The 16,421-nt window shown below is 36.9% G+C and overlaps 2 protein-coding genes across 2 annotated transcripts in view; one reads left to right on the top strand and one right to left on the bottom strand.

Annotated features, from left to right (window-relative positions):
- Nucleotides 1–4,093: 4,093 nt before the first annotated feature.
- hrh3 (histamine receptor H3) lies at nt 4,094–11,736 on the top strand. The gene is made up of 3 exons (XM_039762377.1): nt 4,094–4,599; nt 9,906–10,072; nt 10,852–11,736. Exons 1-3 carry the CDS (start codon nt 4,281–4,283, stop codon nt 11,734–11,736), a joined length of 1,371 nt encoding a protein of 456 aa, XP_039618311.1. The 5' UTR covers nt 4,094–4,280.
- A 2,223-nt stretch (nt 11,737–13,959) lies between these two features.
- Nucleotides 13,960–16,421, bottom strand: part of vps35 (VPS35 retromer complex component) — an 89,704-nt gene continuing 87,242 nt past the window's right edge. The window contains exons 16-17 of the mRNA XM_039763140.1: nt 15,102–15,245; nt 13,960–14,989 (exon numbers count right to left, since the gene is read on the bottom strand). Coding sequence (XP_039619074.1) covers nt 14,810–14,989; nt 15,102–15,245 — 324 coding nt within the window. The 3' untranslated portion in view covers nt 13,960–14,809. The remainder of the gene's footprint in view (nt 14,990–15,101; nt 15,246–16,421) is intronic.

Here is a 16,421-nt window from a genome sequence, read left to right as displayed (position 1 = left end):
ATTACTGGAGCTCTCGAGCAGGGACTGCAACCCTGCAACACTTTAAATTGCTTGAATTCCCACATACAGGACATACACTGAAGAGTATCATTGTTTTCGGTTGTTTTCTTTATCCTCGCACTACTGTATAAAAGGGATGACCTGGTTGGCGCCCCAAATTTTCCTCCTATCTGAAGAGCTGTCATTCCCACACCTGGCCACAATATATACATTTATTCTTATTGTACAAACAAATTATCATACCTAAACCTGGAGTTAAGTTCCAGGTGAGACCTTATATAGCATTATGTTAGTTCCTTCCTCTTGTTGAGGAATGTTTTTAATTTTAATCCTAATTTTAAAATATCAAAACTGAAAGTAGGTATGCATTTTTAATTGTAATGCCTGCCTATATTTGCATTCATCGAAAAAAATAAAAGTCCAAGAATGAATCATTTTTGAATACAATTCACAATGACTAAACTTTCTGAAAAAGTGATGTAGTGCACCATTATTGTTAATTTGCCTAAAGAATCAGAAAAATACATTGTCAAGAAAAACAAAAAAGTGATTTTTACTCATAAAGACTAAACTGAATGCCCCTTGTCACCTCTAACATTCTTTTTGTTTTCTCTTTCTCACTAATACACATAGATTTGATTTCTTTCTTAAGAAATACATATTTCTTCAACCTAAGTTTTTCTGATCAGTGGTTCCTCTCTGAAAATCTTTCTGAACTCTCTCATCTCTCACTAAAAGCAGCTACTGTTTGTAAATTCAGCATTCTGTTTGATGTTTCTGCAGCCTCCTATCTCCTCCATTTCTGAAGATGTTCTCCACCGATCATGATAGACCATTAGGTTGTAGACCTTTTGGTTTCATTATAAATTAGAAGCATGATAACTTAATAGTCTTGAAAAAGGTTAGTCATTAGAACCCCTATTATGGCAAACAGACAAACTCTTTACCTTCTCTAAGCTATTCTCTTTCTCAGGGTAGAGTGCCATGACAATTTTCAGTCTCTCTGTTTCCACTGCCTTGACTTTTCCCCAGTTCTACAAGGCTGCATTGTTTTGTCTGTATCTGATGATCAGTCATATCCTCTTGCATTCCTTATTATCTGATTACATTCACTTCTTTTCCTGTTCCATATTACACAGATTTTTTATTTAAAGTATTTCACTTTAAATCTGTCTCGTCATCTCAGTTTAAGTTGTTCCAAAGCTTTCAAGAACTGTTTTTGCTCTACAAATCCATTAATTAAGCTGTTCTTGTTAACATTCAACTAATTTAAAAGCTATTTTTTACTTGAATGCATCATTTCCAATGAAATAATGCAACATTTGTCTCATTAAAGTCAGCTCTTTTTAGTAAGACTTTGTAGGCTAACGCATACACATCAGACTTTAAACCCCAACATTGTCATGCAAGTAATCACTTCCCACACACTGTGTCACTTTTACAATTCCACTTCATTTCCTTGAGTGTCTATAGTAAAACTTGTATGTAAATATACACTCAGTGTTGAGTTTTTGGGCCATCCACTGTATCTAATACCACATAAGATACACATTTTCCTCCAGAATAGTCTGAATTCTTTAAGGCCAGGTTTCAAGAAGGTCCTGGAAACATTATTAGACATTTTGGTCCATGGTAAGTTATAGCATAATACAGTTTGTGCAGATTTTTTTGTACATCCCTGCTCTACCTCATATTGAGGCACATAAACTCAGCAATAATGCTTAGGTTCACCATGGTATTTCAGTGATACTGAATTAGTATTCAGAGGCTCAATGTGTGCCAAGAAAACATTTCTAAACCATTACATTACCACCACCAGCTACTTCTGCTTAAAACTCTAGTGCACTTTGACATCGCAAACGGACATCACAATCATATGTTAACAATATATTCATTGTTCAGTGTGTTTAAATGTGAATTTACCTTCATAAATTCAACAATTGTCAGACCTCTATTTAATTACTTTTGATCACCTCCTGCCAGGCAAAACCCATAACAGTCTGAAATCTAAATTACACCATCCGTTTATTTATGTACTAGAACTAGAATCTAATTTTTGGGCTGAAAGGAACCCAAGCCCATCCTTCCAAAATTGGGTCTAAAGCAATTACCAACCTTAGGCAGGGCCCCGGTCAGTTGAGGGGTACACCCACAAGTAACAAACATGTTTTTAGGATATAGGAGGAAAACCTTTGCGGACAGTTAACCTGCAGTGCATTCAAATCCTGGACTCTGGAGAAGCAAAAAAGTGATGCTGACCTTACAGCTCACATAAAGTATGACTGCAGCTCATCCCTGAAGATGGCCTTTAAGCATAGCTGATCCTCTGATATCAAAGGCAGATAACCCATAAAGATGTTCACCGTGGTTAACTGACAACACACAAGGTGTTAAATTAGTAGGCAGAAAACAATTCTAAAAACTAGAATGCAAAAGCAACTAAAGTACAAGGTAATAAACAGTATTGATTGAGCCCATGAAATAGGTAACGCTGTTTATGTAATTCAGAGGAAGTTAGTAGATGAAAATAGAAAGAACTCCTGCACAGAACTGTGACTATTTTTAAACATTAACGCTCAGAGATGCCACGTAGAAACCCTCCCAATACTAGCAAACAGTAATTTTTTCCAATAATAATAATACTACATGAATATTACACAGTAACAAATCTGATTGAAAATCTTGTATTGCAGGGTTCAACTATGTCTCTGCATATAAAACCTCATTCTATTAATTTTTTCTGCTAGGATTCTCTTTCTTCACTTTTGAAAAGTGTACAACATAACAGTGACAGTTTATAGAAAACAGCATCCTCAAAATTCAGATTCTTCAGGATAATGTTACTAGTTTGGGAGAGAGCACCTACAGACCTCTGGCATCTCTGATCTCTGGGATTAGCCTTTCAAATAAGAAACAAGAACAGTCTAATGCATGCCTAACAAGTTTAGCTTTTATAGGACTAAGGCAAAATGAAAAAGCTCATTGAACATCATGACTATTGGCACTTTCCCACCATAGGGACTTTGTTTTCAGGGACCAATGAGTTTCTGTACAATGCCAGCCCACTGATTGTGTCCCCACCCCACACAGGAACCGTAAAGACACTTAACCTAACATTAACTAAAATTTTCGAGACATTTGCACATTTAAAGTAAAATTCAGGTATGGTTCCACCAGAATTTTCAATTGAAAAACATCATTGATTCCTATGGTAATTACTAGTGGTCGCAGTACCAGTGGGAATATGTCACAACTTCTTGAGGTGGTTGACTCAAAAAAAAAAACAACACTAGACACAACAGTCCTGTAGGAACAATGGTTGCAATCTGTAAAAAAAAAACTGGGATGGAAGAATACTCATTTTCCAGGACGAAAATGACCTACAACATATAGCTAGTGTTACTCTGAAGGGGCAAAAAAACAAAAAGTCTGTGTTTGCAGAGTCTCAGTAATGGAATCTGTTCAAGTTCAAGTACTTTATTGTCATTGTGTAACACAACGAAATCTCTGTTGTGTGATATGATCAAAAACTTTTTGTTCACCTACAGTACACAGGTTAATGAAGCTCGAGCAATTGTGCAAAGATGGTCGTACAAAACAGGCATTGTGCATATTTTGAACGTGGTTGAAACGTAAGCTGTAATACCTGTCGATTGAGCACATACTGAAATGGGTGACTACTTGAGGAATCACGTTATTTCACATATTTATAAAATCATCAAAATGTGGAAAAAAAGACAGACGACAATGACAAAAACTTTCAATAACTACGATACCTGCTGTATCCATTTCAAAGCCTCGTAGTTCTGTGATGAGCTTTATCAACGCGGAGCCAGGACAACGAAAAGATGTTTTGAAGTGCACTACTTAACGATAAATACGACATTTAGTGCTGAGCTAGGCACGTCATTAATAACACGCTTTTTAGGGTAAAGTCGCCTAAGGTTGTAATCTGTCCATAAATGCAAGTTTGAACGAGGGGCGGGCATACCGATGAAAAGCGACGCCCCACACGCGAGTGCTTGCGAGCGGCGTTGCGAGGGAACTGCTTTAGGCGGGAACGCGCAGCGCGTCCCTTCCAAGCACCAAGCGCGCGCTTCACTGCGCTTATAAAAACCCGGCGCTCTTGTCTCCGAATCAGCCCCGCCCCCAGTTCTCACCTTGACGCGTGGTTCTGTCAGTGAAAAGGCGATGTTTTAAGTCGCAGAGCAGGAGAAAGAGACTTAAAGGGAGCAGAAGAAAGACATGATACTTACAATTGGAAGGCGGAGAAGTTTTAAATGGAAAGAGAATTTTCTTCAAAGAGGAACATCATGACATCCCCGAATCCCAGCGACGCAGAGTCTGAAGTTTGGCCGTTGAACACTTCGTCTTCTCTTGGAAATGTCTCCGCTTTGGACCTGGAGGATAGGCGTGTGTTACATTTCGGCCAATTCTCTCCATCCGTCGCAGTTTTGTTGGCCGTGCTTATGTCTCTTGTGGTTTTGGCCACTGTCCTCGGAAATGCGTTGGTCATCCTGGCTTTCGTGGTGGATAAAAATCTGAGGACTCAAGGCAATTTCTTTTTCTTAAACTTAGCCATAGCTGACTTTTTAGTAGGTGAGTCCTTTTCTTAGCTGGTACCAGAAGTTAACGAAGAGGGATGTCTGTCATTTACTTGTTTGTGTATGCGTGTTGTCTGTCTGTTCAAACAAGAGTGACGAGACAGCCCGGTTTCCTGTTGCCAAGATTAAGTATTGTCACCCAACTTTGGATGTTTTAAAGCATGGTGGTTGCTGTATGTCTGTAAAAAACGTTAAAATCATTTTCTGAAAGGAGAGGGATTAAACTGTTTTAAAGATTTTTTTTATTACTTAAAATTATTATTTACAGTTATATTTAGCTAGACCGTGTGGCGTAGTCATTGAAACCTGAGGGTATGAGTTTACATCCCACCAGTGACACAGTGTGACCATGAGCAACGCACTTCATCTGCCTGTGCTCCAACTGGAAAACAACAGATATGTAACCAATTGTACCTTTAATGCCGTGAGTCGCCCTGGATAAAGGCATCAGCCAAATAAGTAAATAATAATAACAACATAAGATCGTGAGCGTAAGAAATGCAGATTTTGGTTTTTAAAATGTACATTGTTTTAAGATGTCCACTTTTTTCATTTGGATTTCGAAATTTGTAATATTCTATGTATTCTTGTAGTGTACCAAAACCGTTGTCTTATACACCTTGCAGAGTTGTCTTTCGAAAAAACGTTAACTTCAACAATAATGTCAGTCAATTATCCAAAGCAAATCAAATGAGACGGCAAAAGGACCCGCCAGCACAAGTGAATTTCTCACGAATCTTTTTTTTTTTTTTTTTTAATTCATTTTTAATTTTTTACAATCCAATTCAGAAGCCGTGGGAAACGGACACATAGAAAGGTGCCAGGCTCGGACAGGAATACCCACTCATACCAGGCTAACAGTGTGAACCACATATAAATATCCTATACATTTGGCGCCCCAGTTGTTATCGTTTTCAGCCACGAAGGTTAACAAGACACTACCTGAGCGATATCAATATGGAGTTTGAACATTCTCCCCGTTCTAGGTGGCCTCGTATGAGAAGGTGTGGGTGAAGTGTGACACTTGCAAATGGAAAAGCGTCCCATCAAGTACCGGCTTCCCTTGTTGCGGCTACTAATGGGGGAGAATGTGGACGGATCCCTCAGCCGCAATTGCTTTACATCTTTGAAAGTCTTTGTCCGATGTGTAAAGCAGAATAAAGGACATCATATACTCGCTTTTGTTTAACAAGGCGATGTTATATATACAGATACACAAATATATACAGTACCTGTATATAGATAGATATTTTAATCAGTTGTATTAAACAAACTCAATTAATATGAGTAAATCATTTAAAATACAAACGTATTTTTAATTCAAGCAAAAAAAAAAACCAGGAGCCAATTCGTGTGTCATGTTCAGTTCAATGCCAATTCCTTAATCTACCTTCCAGTGATGAAGCTGAACGGCAGTCTATAGCTCGTCAAAGAGGTGACGCTTTTTATGTATCATAATCATCCTCTTCTTCCAGTCCTTTAAAATGTTTAGTGTCAAGAAATACTGTTTTTTGGGCACCGAAATGCCGGGCTTTGCCCTTTCCTGCATTACAAAGCGAAATTCCAGCTCGTACGCGCACCGATGTTAGCGTTCTCCGCCAAGTTTGAGCTTGCAGTCAGAAACATATACCCCACGGAGAACTTTATTATTTTTTTACGTACTTTTAAACAGAGAGTCTAAGAAATTGTGTTGCAGGATACATTCAACCTAGAACTCTACAAATCCAAAGGGAACACGGAGGAAATATGTGATGCTTAAAACGCAGTTAACATGATTAAGAGCCACCAACCTTGCGCATCGACTTTGAATCGAATGTTTTCTTTCCCCACATTATTTGTGCACGTCTGGTAATGGTGCTTAAGTCGGGGACCTCTTTAGACTTTGGTCAGTGTTCAAGTCTGGACGCAGGTGTGGACGCTTTTTTAGTTGGGGTTAATATGTCATCCAATGATTTAGAGCTTTATAATCAGGGGTTCTAAATTATAATTTTGATTGTTGTCTTCGCAAATGTTTAAAGTTACATTAAAGTTTCTAGCTTTATTTCATATGAACCCGATACAGCTCTGTATAGATGAAAAAGAGACACCGTTGGGTTCAGAAAATGACTGGATGGGTAATTAAAATGTTTCAGCAATATTTTTATGATTAAAAAAATTACCCATATTAAAAAGGAATTTCATTTACTTAAGATCAATCAGTTCAAATATTTGTGTATTGAATATTAAAATGTGCACATCACAAGGAGTTATTCCAATCCTAAACAATTTTCATATGGGGAAAAAAAAATCAGATTTAAATATCCTTCCATCTAGTCTATAATCCTTATACTCAATTCTTGGTATCAAAAAGCTAAGCAACAAAAGGAGACAAGGCAGGAGAGGATGCCAGTCCATCATAAGCACAGGGATTCACAGGCCAGCACTGATACATGTGGGGCCAGTTGAGAAATCGTTCATTTACTTAACCTGCATAATGTTGGGATGTACAAAGCACCTGCTGAAAGGCACAGAGATATGGGGAGAACATTCAAACTGCACAGCCACTGACTCAGTTTTGATTTGAATTCAAGACTCTGCACCTGAGAGGTAGCAGTGCTACCTACTGGTAAACCATGCCATCCAAACACCAGAACACTGTTGTTCGAGAATCTTTAAAAGAAGAGAGATTTTGATCCACTAGTTGTTCTTGTTTATCTTTAGCTATGAGCCTGCACCCACTGTAGCAGGATCACAGCACCGCAATGAGAAAGATTAGTTCAAAATATAAATTGAAGGACAGTTGGGGCATACATTAACAGAAAAGAAGCCTCATGCACAGTACATTCTTCAGACATAACCGTGTGATACAAGATATCATATCTACACGTTGACTTGTATACTTTACACTAGTCTACATACAGTAGGCCTGTTTAGTTGTATATATAATCACAAAACACCGTGGTTAACTCAAGCTATATTGAAACTTCAAACATTCTTTATCGGCTTTATCAAAATGCTCGAAAATTGTTCTCAGATTATTTTAAGAACTGCAGGCACTGATGCATTAACACGAGCAGACTGTAGGGAGACTTAGCCGATTTAATTATTTGCGCAGCTGAACGCATTGAAGACTATTTGACTGTCTTTCACTGTTAACACATTTTCAATATGTAAATATACTGTTCACAGTTAACCCGCAAAAATGAATGTGCTCAGTATTCTATTATTCCACTATCTAACTGGGCAGCAGGAGGCTGAACTGGCATAAACAGCTCAAGGTCTTATGGTTCTCACAGACTGCAGCTGCTTGAAAGGGATACTTTTATTTTTAAATATCAAGTTAGCAAATTACACAAAAAAGATCAGCATCTTGTAAGGAAAAACACCCAATACAAAAAGGTTACATCTTGGAGTGTGGAAAAGCAAGAGGTGGGTGAAGTATCACAGATCTGCAAACTTGTAGGAACTGCTGCCAACAGCAGACTATCAAGTGGCACTTGTCCACTATAGAACCAGCTTAGGTGGCTCAACACAACTGAGTCACAGCGGACGTCTTAGTAGGCTGCTGGATTGACATCTTCTCCTACGTACACCCTATGCTACTTGCAGGCACCACCACAATTCTTTACTCGCTCCATGACTCGGAACTGGATAAGCAGGTACAGAGAATGGATGGGCTGTTATTCTTTATTTCACTTTCAAGTAATCAATTTCAAAGGCCCATGTTTCAGGGAACAGATTGCAGTGGTATGATTTTTCAAGTCACTTTAAAACAATTCCTAAACTGAAAAGGTCATAAAATGTAAAAGCTTAGCTAACAGCCTAAAGCTTCTACAAAATCCCGAAAATACAAAGGTCCACAAAGAGCTAAACCTACATTTCTTTGTAAGAAAAGGCCGTATCATATTTTGATTTAAGTGTTACTAACAGGGAGGAGCTGCAGCAGCATGCGTGCACCAGCGTCCTTTCCTCTGTACAGTGCAACCATTAAGATATCTGAACTGTTTTTTTAAAGCAGGATATGTAAAGTTACAGTACAGATTATTTCATTACTACTACCTCCTTAATAATTCTCTTTGCCCAAGTGCATATATTCATTTTGCACCCTCAAATGTTTCTAGAAGGGCATCCCATCTTCACAATATGTCAAAATGGGCTCTGTCCTTGTACAACACTTCCCTAAGTATTTATTGGGGAGGGCATCTGTGGTTCCCTCTCATCAATTAGCAGTCAGAATGGCCTCTGTGACTTGACATTGGAGTCTCCAGTCTCTCCCTTCCAGGAGAAGTTAAGGCAATACTCCCCATCTTTGACTGTAATCGTTATGGATCCTTCTGTATCCTCCCAATGTTTAATAAAGGGTCCTTCCCCTTAAAATCAAAGACTTGACCAAACACTCTCCCATTTTGCAAGAATGATCAGAAGAGTGCTTAGCGCAAAGTTATATTATAAATGGAGTAATGAAATGAGCACTACATTGCAGCCTGCAAAGTATATAACTGCTAAAGTCTACAGTAAGTGTACCAGACCAGTTCAAAGTGTCCACACACACACCAGACTGCACTCCACTACCTAATCAGTGGTAGGCTTGCTTAACAAAAATGAAAGCACCGAAATGTCCTTACATTGATGGAGTGAAGGCCAAAAGACCACATGACCATCATCAAGTTCTTCCATGTGAACCCTGAATACAATGAGGACTGATTGCAAGGTCATTTATGTTAGGTAGAATGTCTAGATGGGGCTGGGTGGTCTGGTGGCCTCAGAACCCCTGTAGATTTTATTTTATATTGTCTGGAGTTTTCTGTCCTCCCTGGCCATTGGACCTTACTTTTATTCTATGTTAATTTGTGTTCCCCAATTTTATTTTGTCTTTTTTCTCTTTCTTCATCCTGTAAAGCACTTTGAGCTACATTGTTTGTATGAAAATGTGCCATATAAATACATGTTGTTGTTGAAAGGAGATGATTAAAAGAAAAAGTGGTTATGCTTCCCAGCTCCCTTATACAGTATGACACCTGCAACATGTAAATATGCTTATTAACACAAGGCATCTCACCAGTGCAAAGTAAAAATGTCAAATTCTGCTTTATGTGCACAAGTGAATTAAACTAATTTCCATGCTGAACTGCATCACCATCAGAGACCATTTGGGGTGAAGCCTCCTTTAAAGAGATGTTGCAAACTGATGCATTTTACCTGTTTTGTATCTTGTACTCATCAGATTGTATGCTTAAGGTCACCCATGAATAACCATTATAGAAAGTACCTGAAGTTTATTTTAAATAAATCTCTCCTCAGTGTAAATTATTTTGTCTGTAGGTGGCTTCTGCATACCAGTTTATATCCCCTATGTACTGACTGGGAAATGGATACTTGGAAGAGGGCTTTGTAAACTGTGGCTCGTAGTTGACTATCTGCTGTGCACAGCATCGGTCTTCAACATCGTCCTGATCAGCTTTGACAGGTTCATTTCCGTCACTCGCGCAGTAAGTACTCATGTTTCATTATCTTTTCATCTGACAAAATTTTCATCTTTATGAATGTGTTTGCCACTACTGAACACTGAGGAAAACTCGATCAATCATTTTATACATTGTGAAACTTAAAATTAAACCGGAAAATAGTTTGATTTATGAAATATAGTTTTTGGGTGGAACACAGTGATTAGTGTTGATGTTTCGACTCCAGAGATATGCTTTTGGTTGTGACCTGGTCACCCTTGATGGAATATTTGCACATTGCCTACATGTTATTCTTTCCTGGTATTCTAGAGTCCTTCCACATCAGAAGGCAGTGCATGCTGGGTGACTTGGTATGTGTATGCATTATGTATGACAGTGCCCAATGATAGAAGGGACAGGCACCATTTCCCCACGACCCTATAATGGAAACACACATTCGGGGAAAAAATGGCTAGGATCATATTGACATTAATGTACATTGTGTATTGTAATGTAGTAGAGCAGGTACTATTGCTTTCCCCTACCTCACTATAAAATGCTAAAGAAAGACACTTAAACAGTAAATGTGGTAGTAATATTTATAGTAAACATTAACTTTAGCATTTTCAGCATACTGAGTATAAAAATCTTATTTTAAAATCTAGAAAGTATCTGCTAAAAAGTACAGTATCTGTACTCCATTACATTTACTGGATTTAGAGTGACAGTCACACCTTCCAATTGATAGAGAGATCTTTTATGTGGGCTGCATTAAACTATTTTGTTACCAACAATCTTGAAATTTATGTTTTATGTCCCTTTAGGTCAGCAACAGATGTCAGAAAGGAGTGACTAGAAATGCGGTTCTAAAGATGATCTGTGTGTGGCTTGCAGCCTTCTTGCTTTATGGACCTGCAATCATCAGTTGGGAGTACATTGCAGGGAGCAGCATACTGCCAGATGGGGAATGCTATGCAGAGTTCTATTTCAATGGGTATTTCCTTATGACTGCTTCTGCAGTTGAGTTCTTTACTCCGTTCATCAGTGTTACATACTTCAATCTTAGCATTTACATCAATATAAGAAAACGCACTCTGATACGGAACAACTGCATGTCGCCAGAGATGGGAGACTGTGAAATGGCTTATCAAGGCAAAAGCAAAAAGAGGCACGTTTTCTTTGTTAAGCCTGCCAAGAGGGACCCTTTGGGGAAGAAAAACCGACCTAACCATTTTTCAACTGCTCGAGTATCTGTTGGTGAGAACAGTGTAAATGAACTAGACTGTCAGTCCTTAGATCTGCCACCTTTAAATATGGATGACATCCCACAGCAACATACCAACTGCTGCTATCCAAATGCCAATCAGTTCTGTGATAGCCAGTGTCGGTCAGAAGTTGACGCAAGCATTGCAAACCGTCACAGGCTTTTGAGAGACAAGAAAGTAGCCAAATCTCTGGCGGTGATTGTATGTGTATTTGGACTCTGCTGGGCCCCCTATACCTTACTAATGATTATAAGAGCCGTATGTCATGCCCAATGTGTACAACACTACCTTTATGAGATTTCTTTCTGGTTGCTTTGGTTAAATTCATCAATTAATCCGATTTTGTACCCTTTGTGTCACATTAGTTTCAGGAAAGCTTTCATGAAACTACTGTGCCCAAGGAAAATGAAGATTCAGCCACAGTTTTTTGCACAAAAGTGTTAGCAAACAAGAGTTATTTCAAAAACCCTGCCTGCATCCTATTCAAACAATCCTAAAGAAATAATGATATGAGCAAAGTGTAATGGAAATGTGATGTTCCACATTTTGGACTGGCTTTATGAAACATTCATAAAAAAACATTACTGGACAATTGTATAGACTATATGCTATTGTTTAACACAGTACACAGAAATGGCACATGGACTAAGGCATTTTGCAGATCAAATTCAAGTAAACATTATCAACTAACCAAAGAGGATGGTTTTCCATAAAAAGTCCTAATAGGACAGAGAGGTTACATAAACACTGTCATTGGGGTAGGCTACACAGCCTCATATTGTACTCAAATGGAAATGCTACCATCATATTTAGAATAAAAGCACTATATAAATATTGCTCTCTTATATTTACCATCAGAACATACAAAATAGGATATGAGAGTTCCTTTTCATAAATGGTTTTGAAAAAATTGCTACATAATTTTGCATTTATTAGTAACAACAAAAAGACCTTTCAGAAAAGAATTCATAACTGTACACCAGTATGATGTTTGTTTTCAGAATCTGCAGACATGTTACAGTAAATTTGGCTATTCTTACATAATTAGACATAAAACAAAATGAAGGGCATGCAGATGCTCGCAAACAGTAATTGTGATACATGTTTCACAGTGTGCGCCTTATAAACAATTGAATCTTATTTTTGAACCTGTTCTACTCACCAGTAGTCTAGCAGCACATCAGCATTAAGGATTTCAAAGAAACTTGAAAATCATTTCAGTAATCAATTAATCGAGTTCATATATCAAAAATATCAAATATATCAGAGAAATCTTTTAATCCATGCAGAGTCCTAATACTATTGTAGCCTTGTGTCATAGGAAAAGTTTTCAATTGTATATAAATATTCTACATTGTACAGCATATTCCATTTTTGAAACTGGGAAATTGGAGAAACAGATTTATTTCCAAGATCTCCTATTCATTTTGTACTGTATTTAAACAAATAATAAAAGGGAAGAATTTGAAGGAATTATACTACCAGCTTCTATTTTTGTTTTAAAATTAACCAATGACTTCATGTCTACATAACCCAAAGTACAGATTAAAAAATAAATTAATAGACAATTGCTTCCTAAACTCTTGCTCCTTCATATTAGGAATGCAGGACAATACATCACCAAGCATGCAGTCTGGGTAAGGTTTAGCTTTACTTTACAGATTCACCTTTCGAGTTAATGTGCCTGACGTTTTGCAAAAGAGCTCTTATGACCGTACACTTAACAGCATTCTTAACATCATAGTGGTAAAATAAAATGTTAGTCCTTAATGGTCTGGGATTGCCACAACACAGCTAGTGGCAAGTGAACCATGGATTGAAATCTGAATTTAAACCCAGAATTCCTAGCCAGTCTCAAATAGTAATGGAAAGGAACTGCCTGCTGTCACAGGGAAGAGGAAATGTACATTAAGATTTCAATTAAAAAGAAAACCATTAATGCAACCTTAAATTAATTTATACTATTATATTACGGAAGAAAACCTAATTTCCAAATGTGTGATTAACTGCTACACTTCACGCAAACATATGAATGTTCATACAGATCCAAGAATTTGCTTTGTTAATTTGTTTTACAGGAAGTACATTTGGGTACTAAGAAGTTGGCACATGCAGTTAAGTTTGCTGCAAATATAAAGACAGTGTAAGCAAAAGCATTAAAACATATGTTTTTTGTATAGAATATTAGAATTTGAAGGTCATCATGTTGTATCACACACTAAAGCAGCTACCACTGTATGGCATAATGGTTCTTTTTAATTTTGTATGAATGTGTATATGTGAATATGAAAATACATACATACACACACACACACATAATATATATTTAAAAGTAATATACTATAATTTTCTATGTACTGACTGAAATAAAGTATTGTTCAGGGTCCCATAATTTTTTCATAAATGTACTGCAACTAATAAAATACAATTTGAAAGTCAATATGACTCAACTGGAATAAAAGTATAAATTTCAATTCTGAAAGTCCAGACCACTTTCCTCATTTCGAGTGCTACATGCGGAGTTAAGTTTGTGCCTGTGCTGAAGGTTTCACTGCCTGATAGCTTTGCAGTGATGTGTGATAAATGCAGACTAACTTAAGGCAGAAGTTTACCCCACTTACATGGGTGGTATATATTTTTTCCTTAGGCAAAAAAAAAAAACCCTAATGTGGGCAAAGTATTTAATGATTTACAATAATGTTACAAATTCATTTTTTAGATCAAAACTACATATTAAAATGGGGAAAAAAGAATGTCAATTAAACAGGGTAGTATTTTTCTTCTGGGCCAGAGCAGGACCTACACCAGGACTATATAGTTGATTTAGCTGGTGCTCTTCCTTGATCCTGTTTTGGTGGATCATATTCCAGTTTGGTTTACTTCTATTTTATAGCACATATTTTTACATATTTTCAGAAGTATTCATACAGTCATATATACTTGTATACTTTTAATCCAGACAATACACAACATTAAAATCATTATGTTTTAAATGAAGAATGCAAGCAAAACCATGTACAAGAAGAAAAGAAGCAAAAAATGAAAAAAAGGAAAAACAGGAGAACATCTCCCCACACTAAAGTATGTAGTAAGGTTCTGCGTTCCCGATATCACAAAATGTAATACATGTTGCCACCTTGGAACAAAATGCTGCAGTGTGCACAGGACTTACAGAATTCCAGATAATACAAATAAAGGTCATTATTACATAACAAGATTATTTTCCTACTAATTGAGATGAATTTTATGGCCTGTAAATCCATTATCATGCTAGTTTAGAAAAAGCCAGAATACCTCAGATTGAAACTGGCTTAAAAAGGGACGCAATGACTGGAAGCAGAAATGTCAGGGGCATTTTTGGCAAGGAATGCAAGGTGAAGTGCTAAGTCATTAAAGTGAAAATTCTGTAGTTCTGTCACATATGTAAGTTACATTCTAGGTGAACATGATGTTAGGATAGTAAGGGTTTTGCTCCCGTGTTTAAAATCAGACCAAACCCTAACATGGTCAACTGACTCTACAGAACAAGACCTTCATAAACTGGCCCATCAGCTTCAGGTGATTCCTTCCTTAGACGCAAATGATCCAGGGTATTATGAAAGTGCTTATTTATCTGCTCAGTTTCTTCACTTGATTCAAGATTTGGAAGATCCTCCCTTATTTTCTGAATGAGTTGATTTAAGACTTGCACGGTTACCTTAAAAAAAAAAAAAATAATAATAAAAAAAAAATATAATGAATGTACTGTCTACATGTGGCTTTAATTGTTAAATAACAGCAAATTGTAACTGCAAAAAATGTACACTTACCGCATCATTTTCTTTTTCATAAAAATAAATGTATCTGTTGAGAATTTCAATAAAGAGCTGGACTTGCAAAGATGGGTCCATACACTGATTTGCAATTTTCAAAGCTTTTTTTAAGCACTCCATGACTCTTTTTCCATCATGAATCTAAGAAATAATTTAGACTACCATTAATTTCTCTCAAATCAGTACAAGAAACAGAAATCAAAAAAAGTGAAATGCATGAGCTCAAAAAAGAATAGAAAATTATTTCCTAAAACAACTCTCTATGATTTTAATTTTTGGTAAACCACAATTCATGTCATACACTTTTTACATGTCTTTTTCTGCGTTGGTTTAGCGGTCTGTCAGTTTTGTGCGTTTTTATCATAAGTGAAAACACAAAGAAATTTGATAAACATTTTCTATAAAGAATAGTACTCTTCAGAAAAAAAAGTAAAATTAATGCAGGTAGAAACACCAAAAATAAAATATTGCAGTATTTTTGCAGCAGCATGTTCTGCTGTATGATGGAAGGTCTTTTAGACCGCACTGTGTGCCTGAAAACACAGAAAACAGAAAGACTGCTAGGTGCTCCACAGTTTCATGCTTATGTAGCTGGCTGATGCCTAAAACATTGGAAGCTGGGGTTTCAAATGTGCAGCATGTGTTCTTTTGTTTGCTACTAAGTTGGTTTTCTTTTCACCAGCTCTTTCTTTCTAGCTATGTACACTCTGTCTCTTACTCCATGCCAGGAAAAGGCAATAGTGCAGAGGGCAAAGGGGGTTATAAAGTGGCATTTGACATGTTTGGTTTTTAGCCCTTCTGCCTCATTTCATTTTGTTCTAGGGTGAACTTTGTTAAACCGGATAAGACCTATTTATGCAATAAAGAATACACCTGTTCTTAGTTTACATATACATGTGGTCACCTCACATTACAGCAAAGTCAGTTACATGTGTAAGGGAGGGCTGCACCTACAAATATTAATAACGTAAGCACTAATCCACAACGTAAAAAAAAAAAAAAAATTAAGAAAAAAAACACAAATGCGATATTCACTTATTTAATATGTGAAAACACACACACAATCTCCGAAATATTAAATTCAAATGAGGGGTAAAACAGGTAAAGGGAACTATTTACCAAAACACATAGATGCAAAAATAAACTCTTGAAACAAAACAGCTCTCTTACTGTTTTTTTTTTTTAAATTTGAATCCCGTAAAATACCAAAAGGGACTCTGCTCTGTTGGGCCTTTGAGCAAGGCCCTTAACCTGCAATTGCTAAGCACTTTGTGTAGTGAGAAAAGCGCTATATAAATGCAAAGAATTATTAAATCA

The sequence above is a fragment of the Polypterus senegalus genome, chromosome 9 (assembly GCF_016835505.1).
Source record: "Polypterus senegalus isolate Bchr_013 chromosome 9, ASM1683550v1, whole genome shotgun sequence".
Lineage (NCBI taxonomy): Eukaryota > Metazoa > Chordata > Cladistia > Polypteriformes > Polypteridae > Polypterus > Polypterus senegalus.
This window is presented reverse-complemented; position numbering and strand designations above follow the sequence as displayed.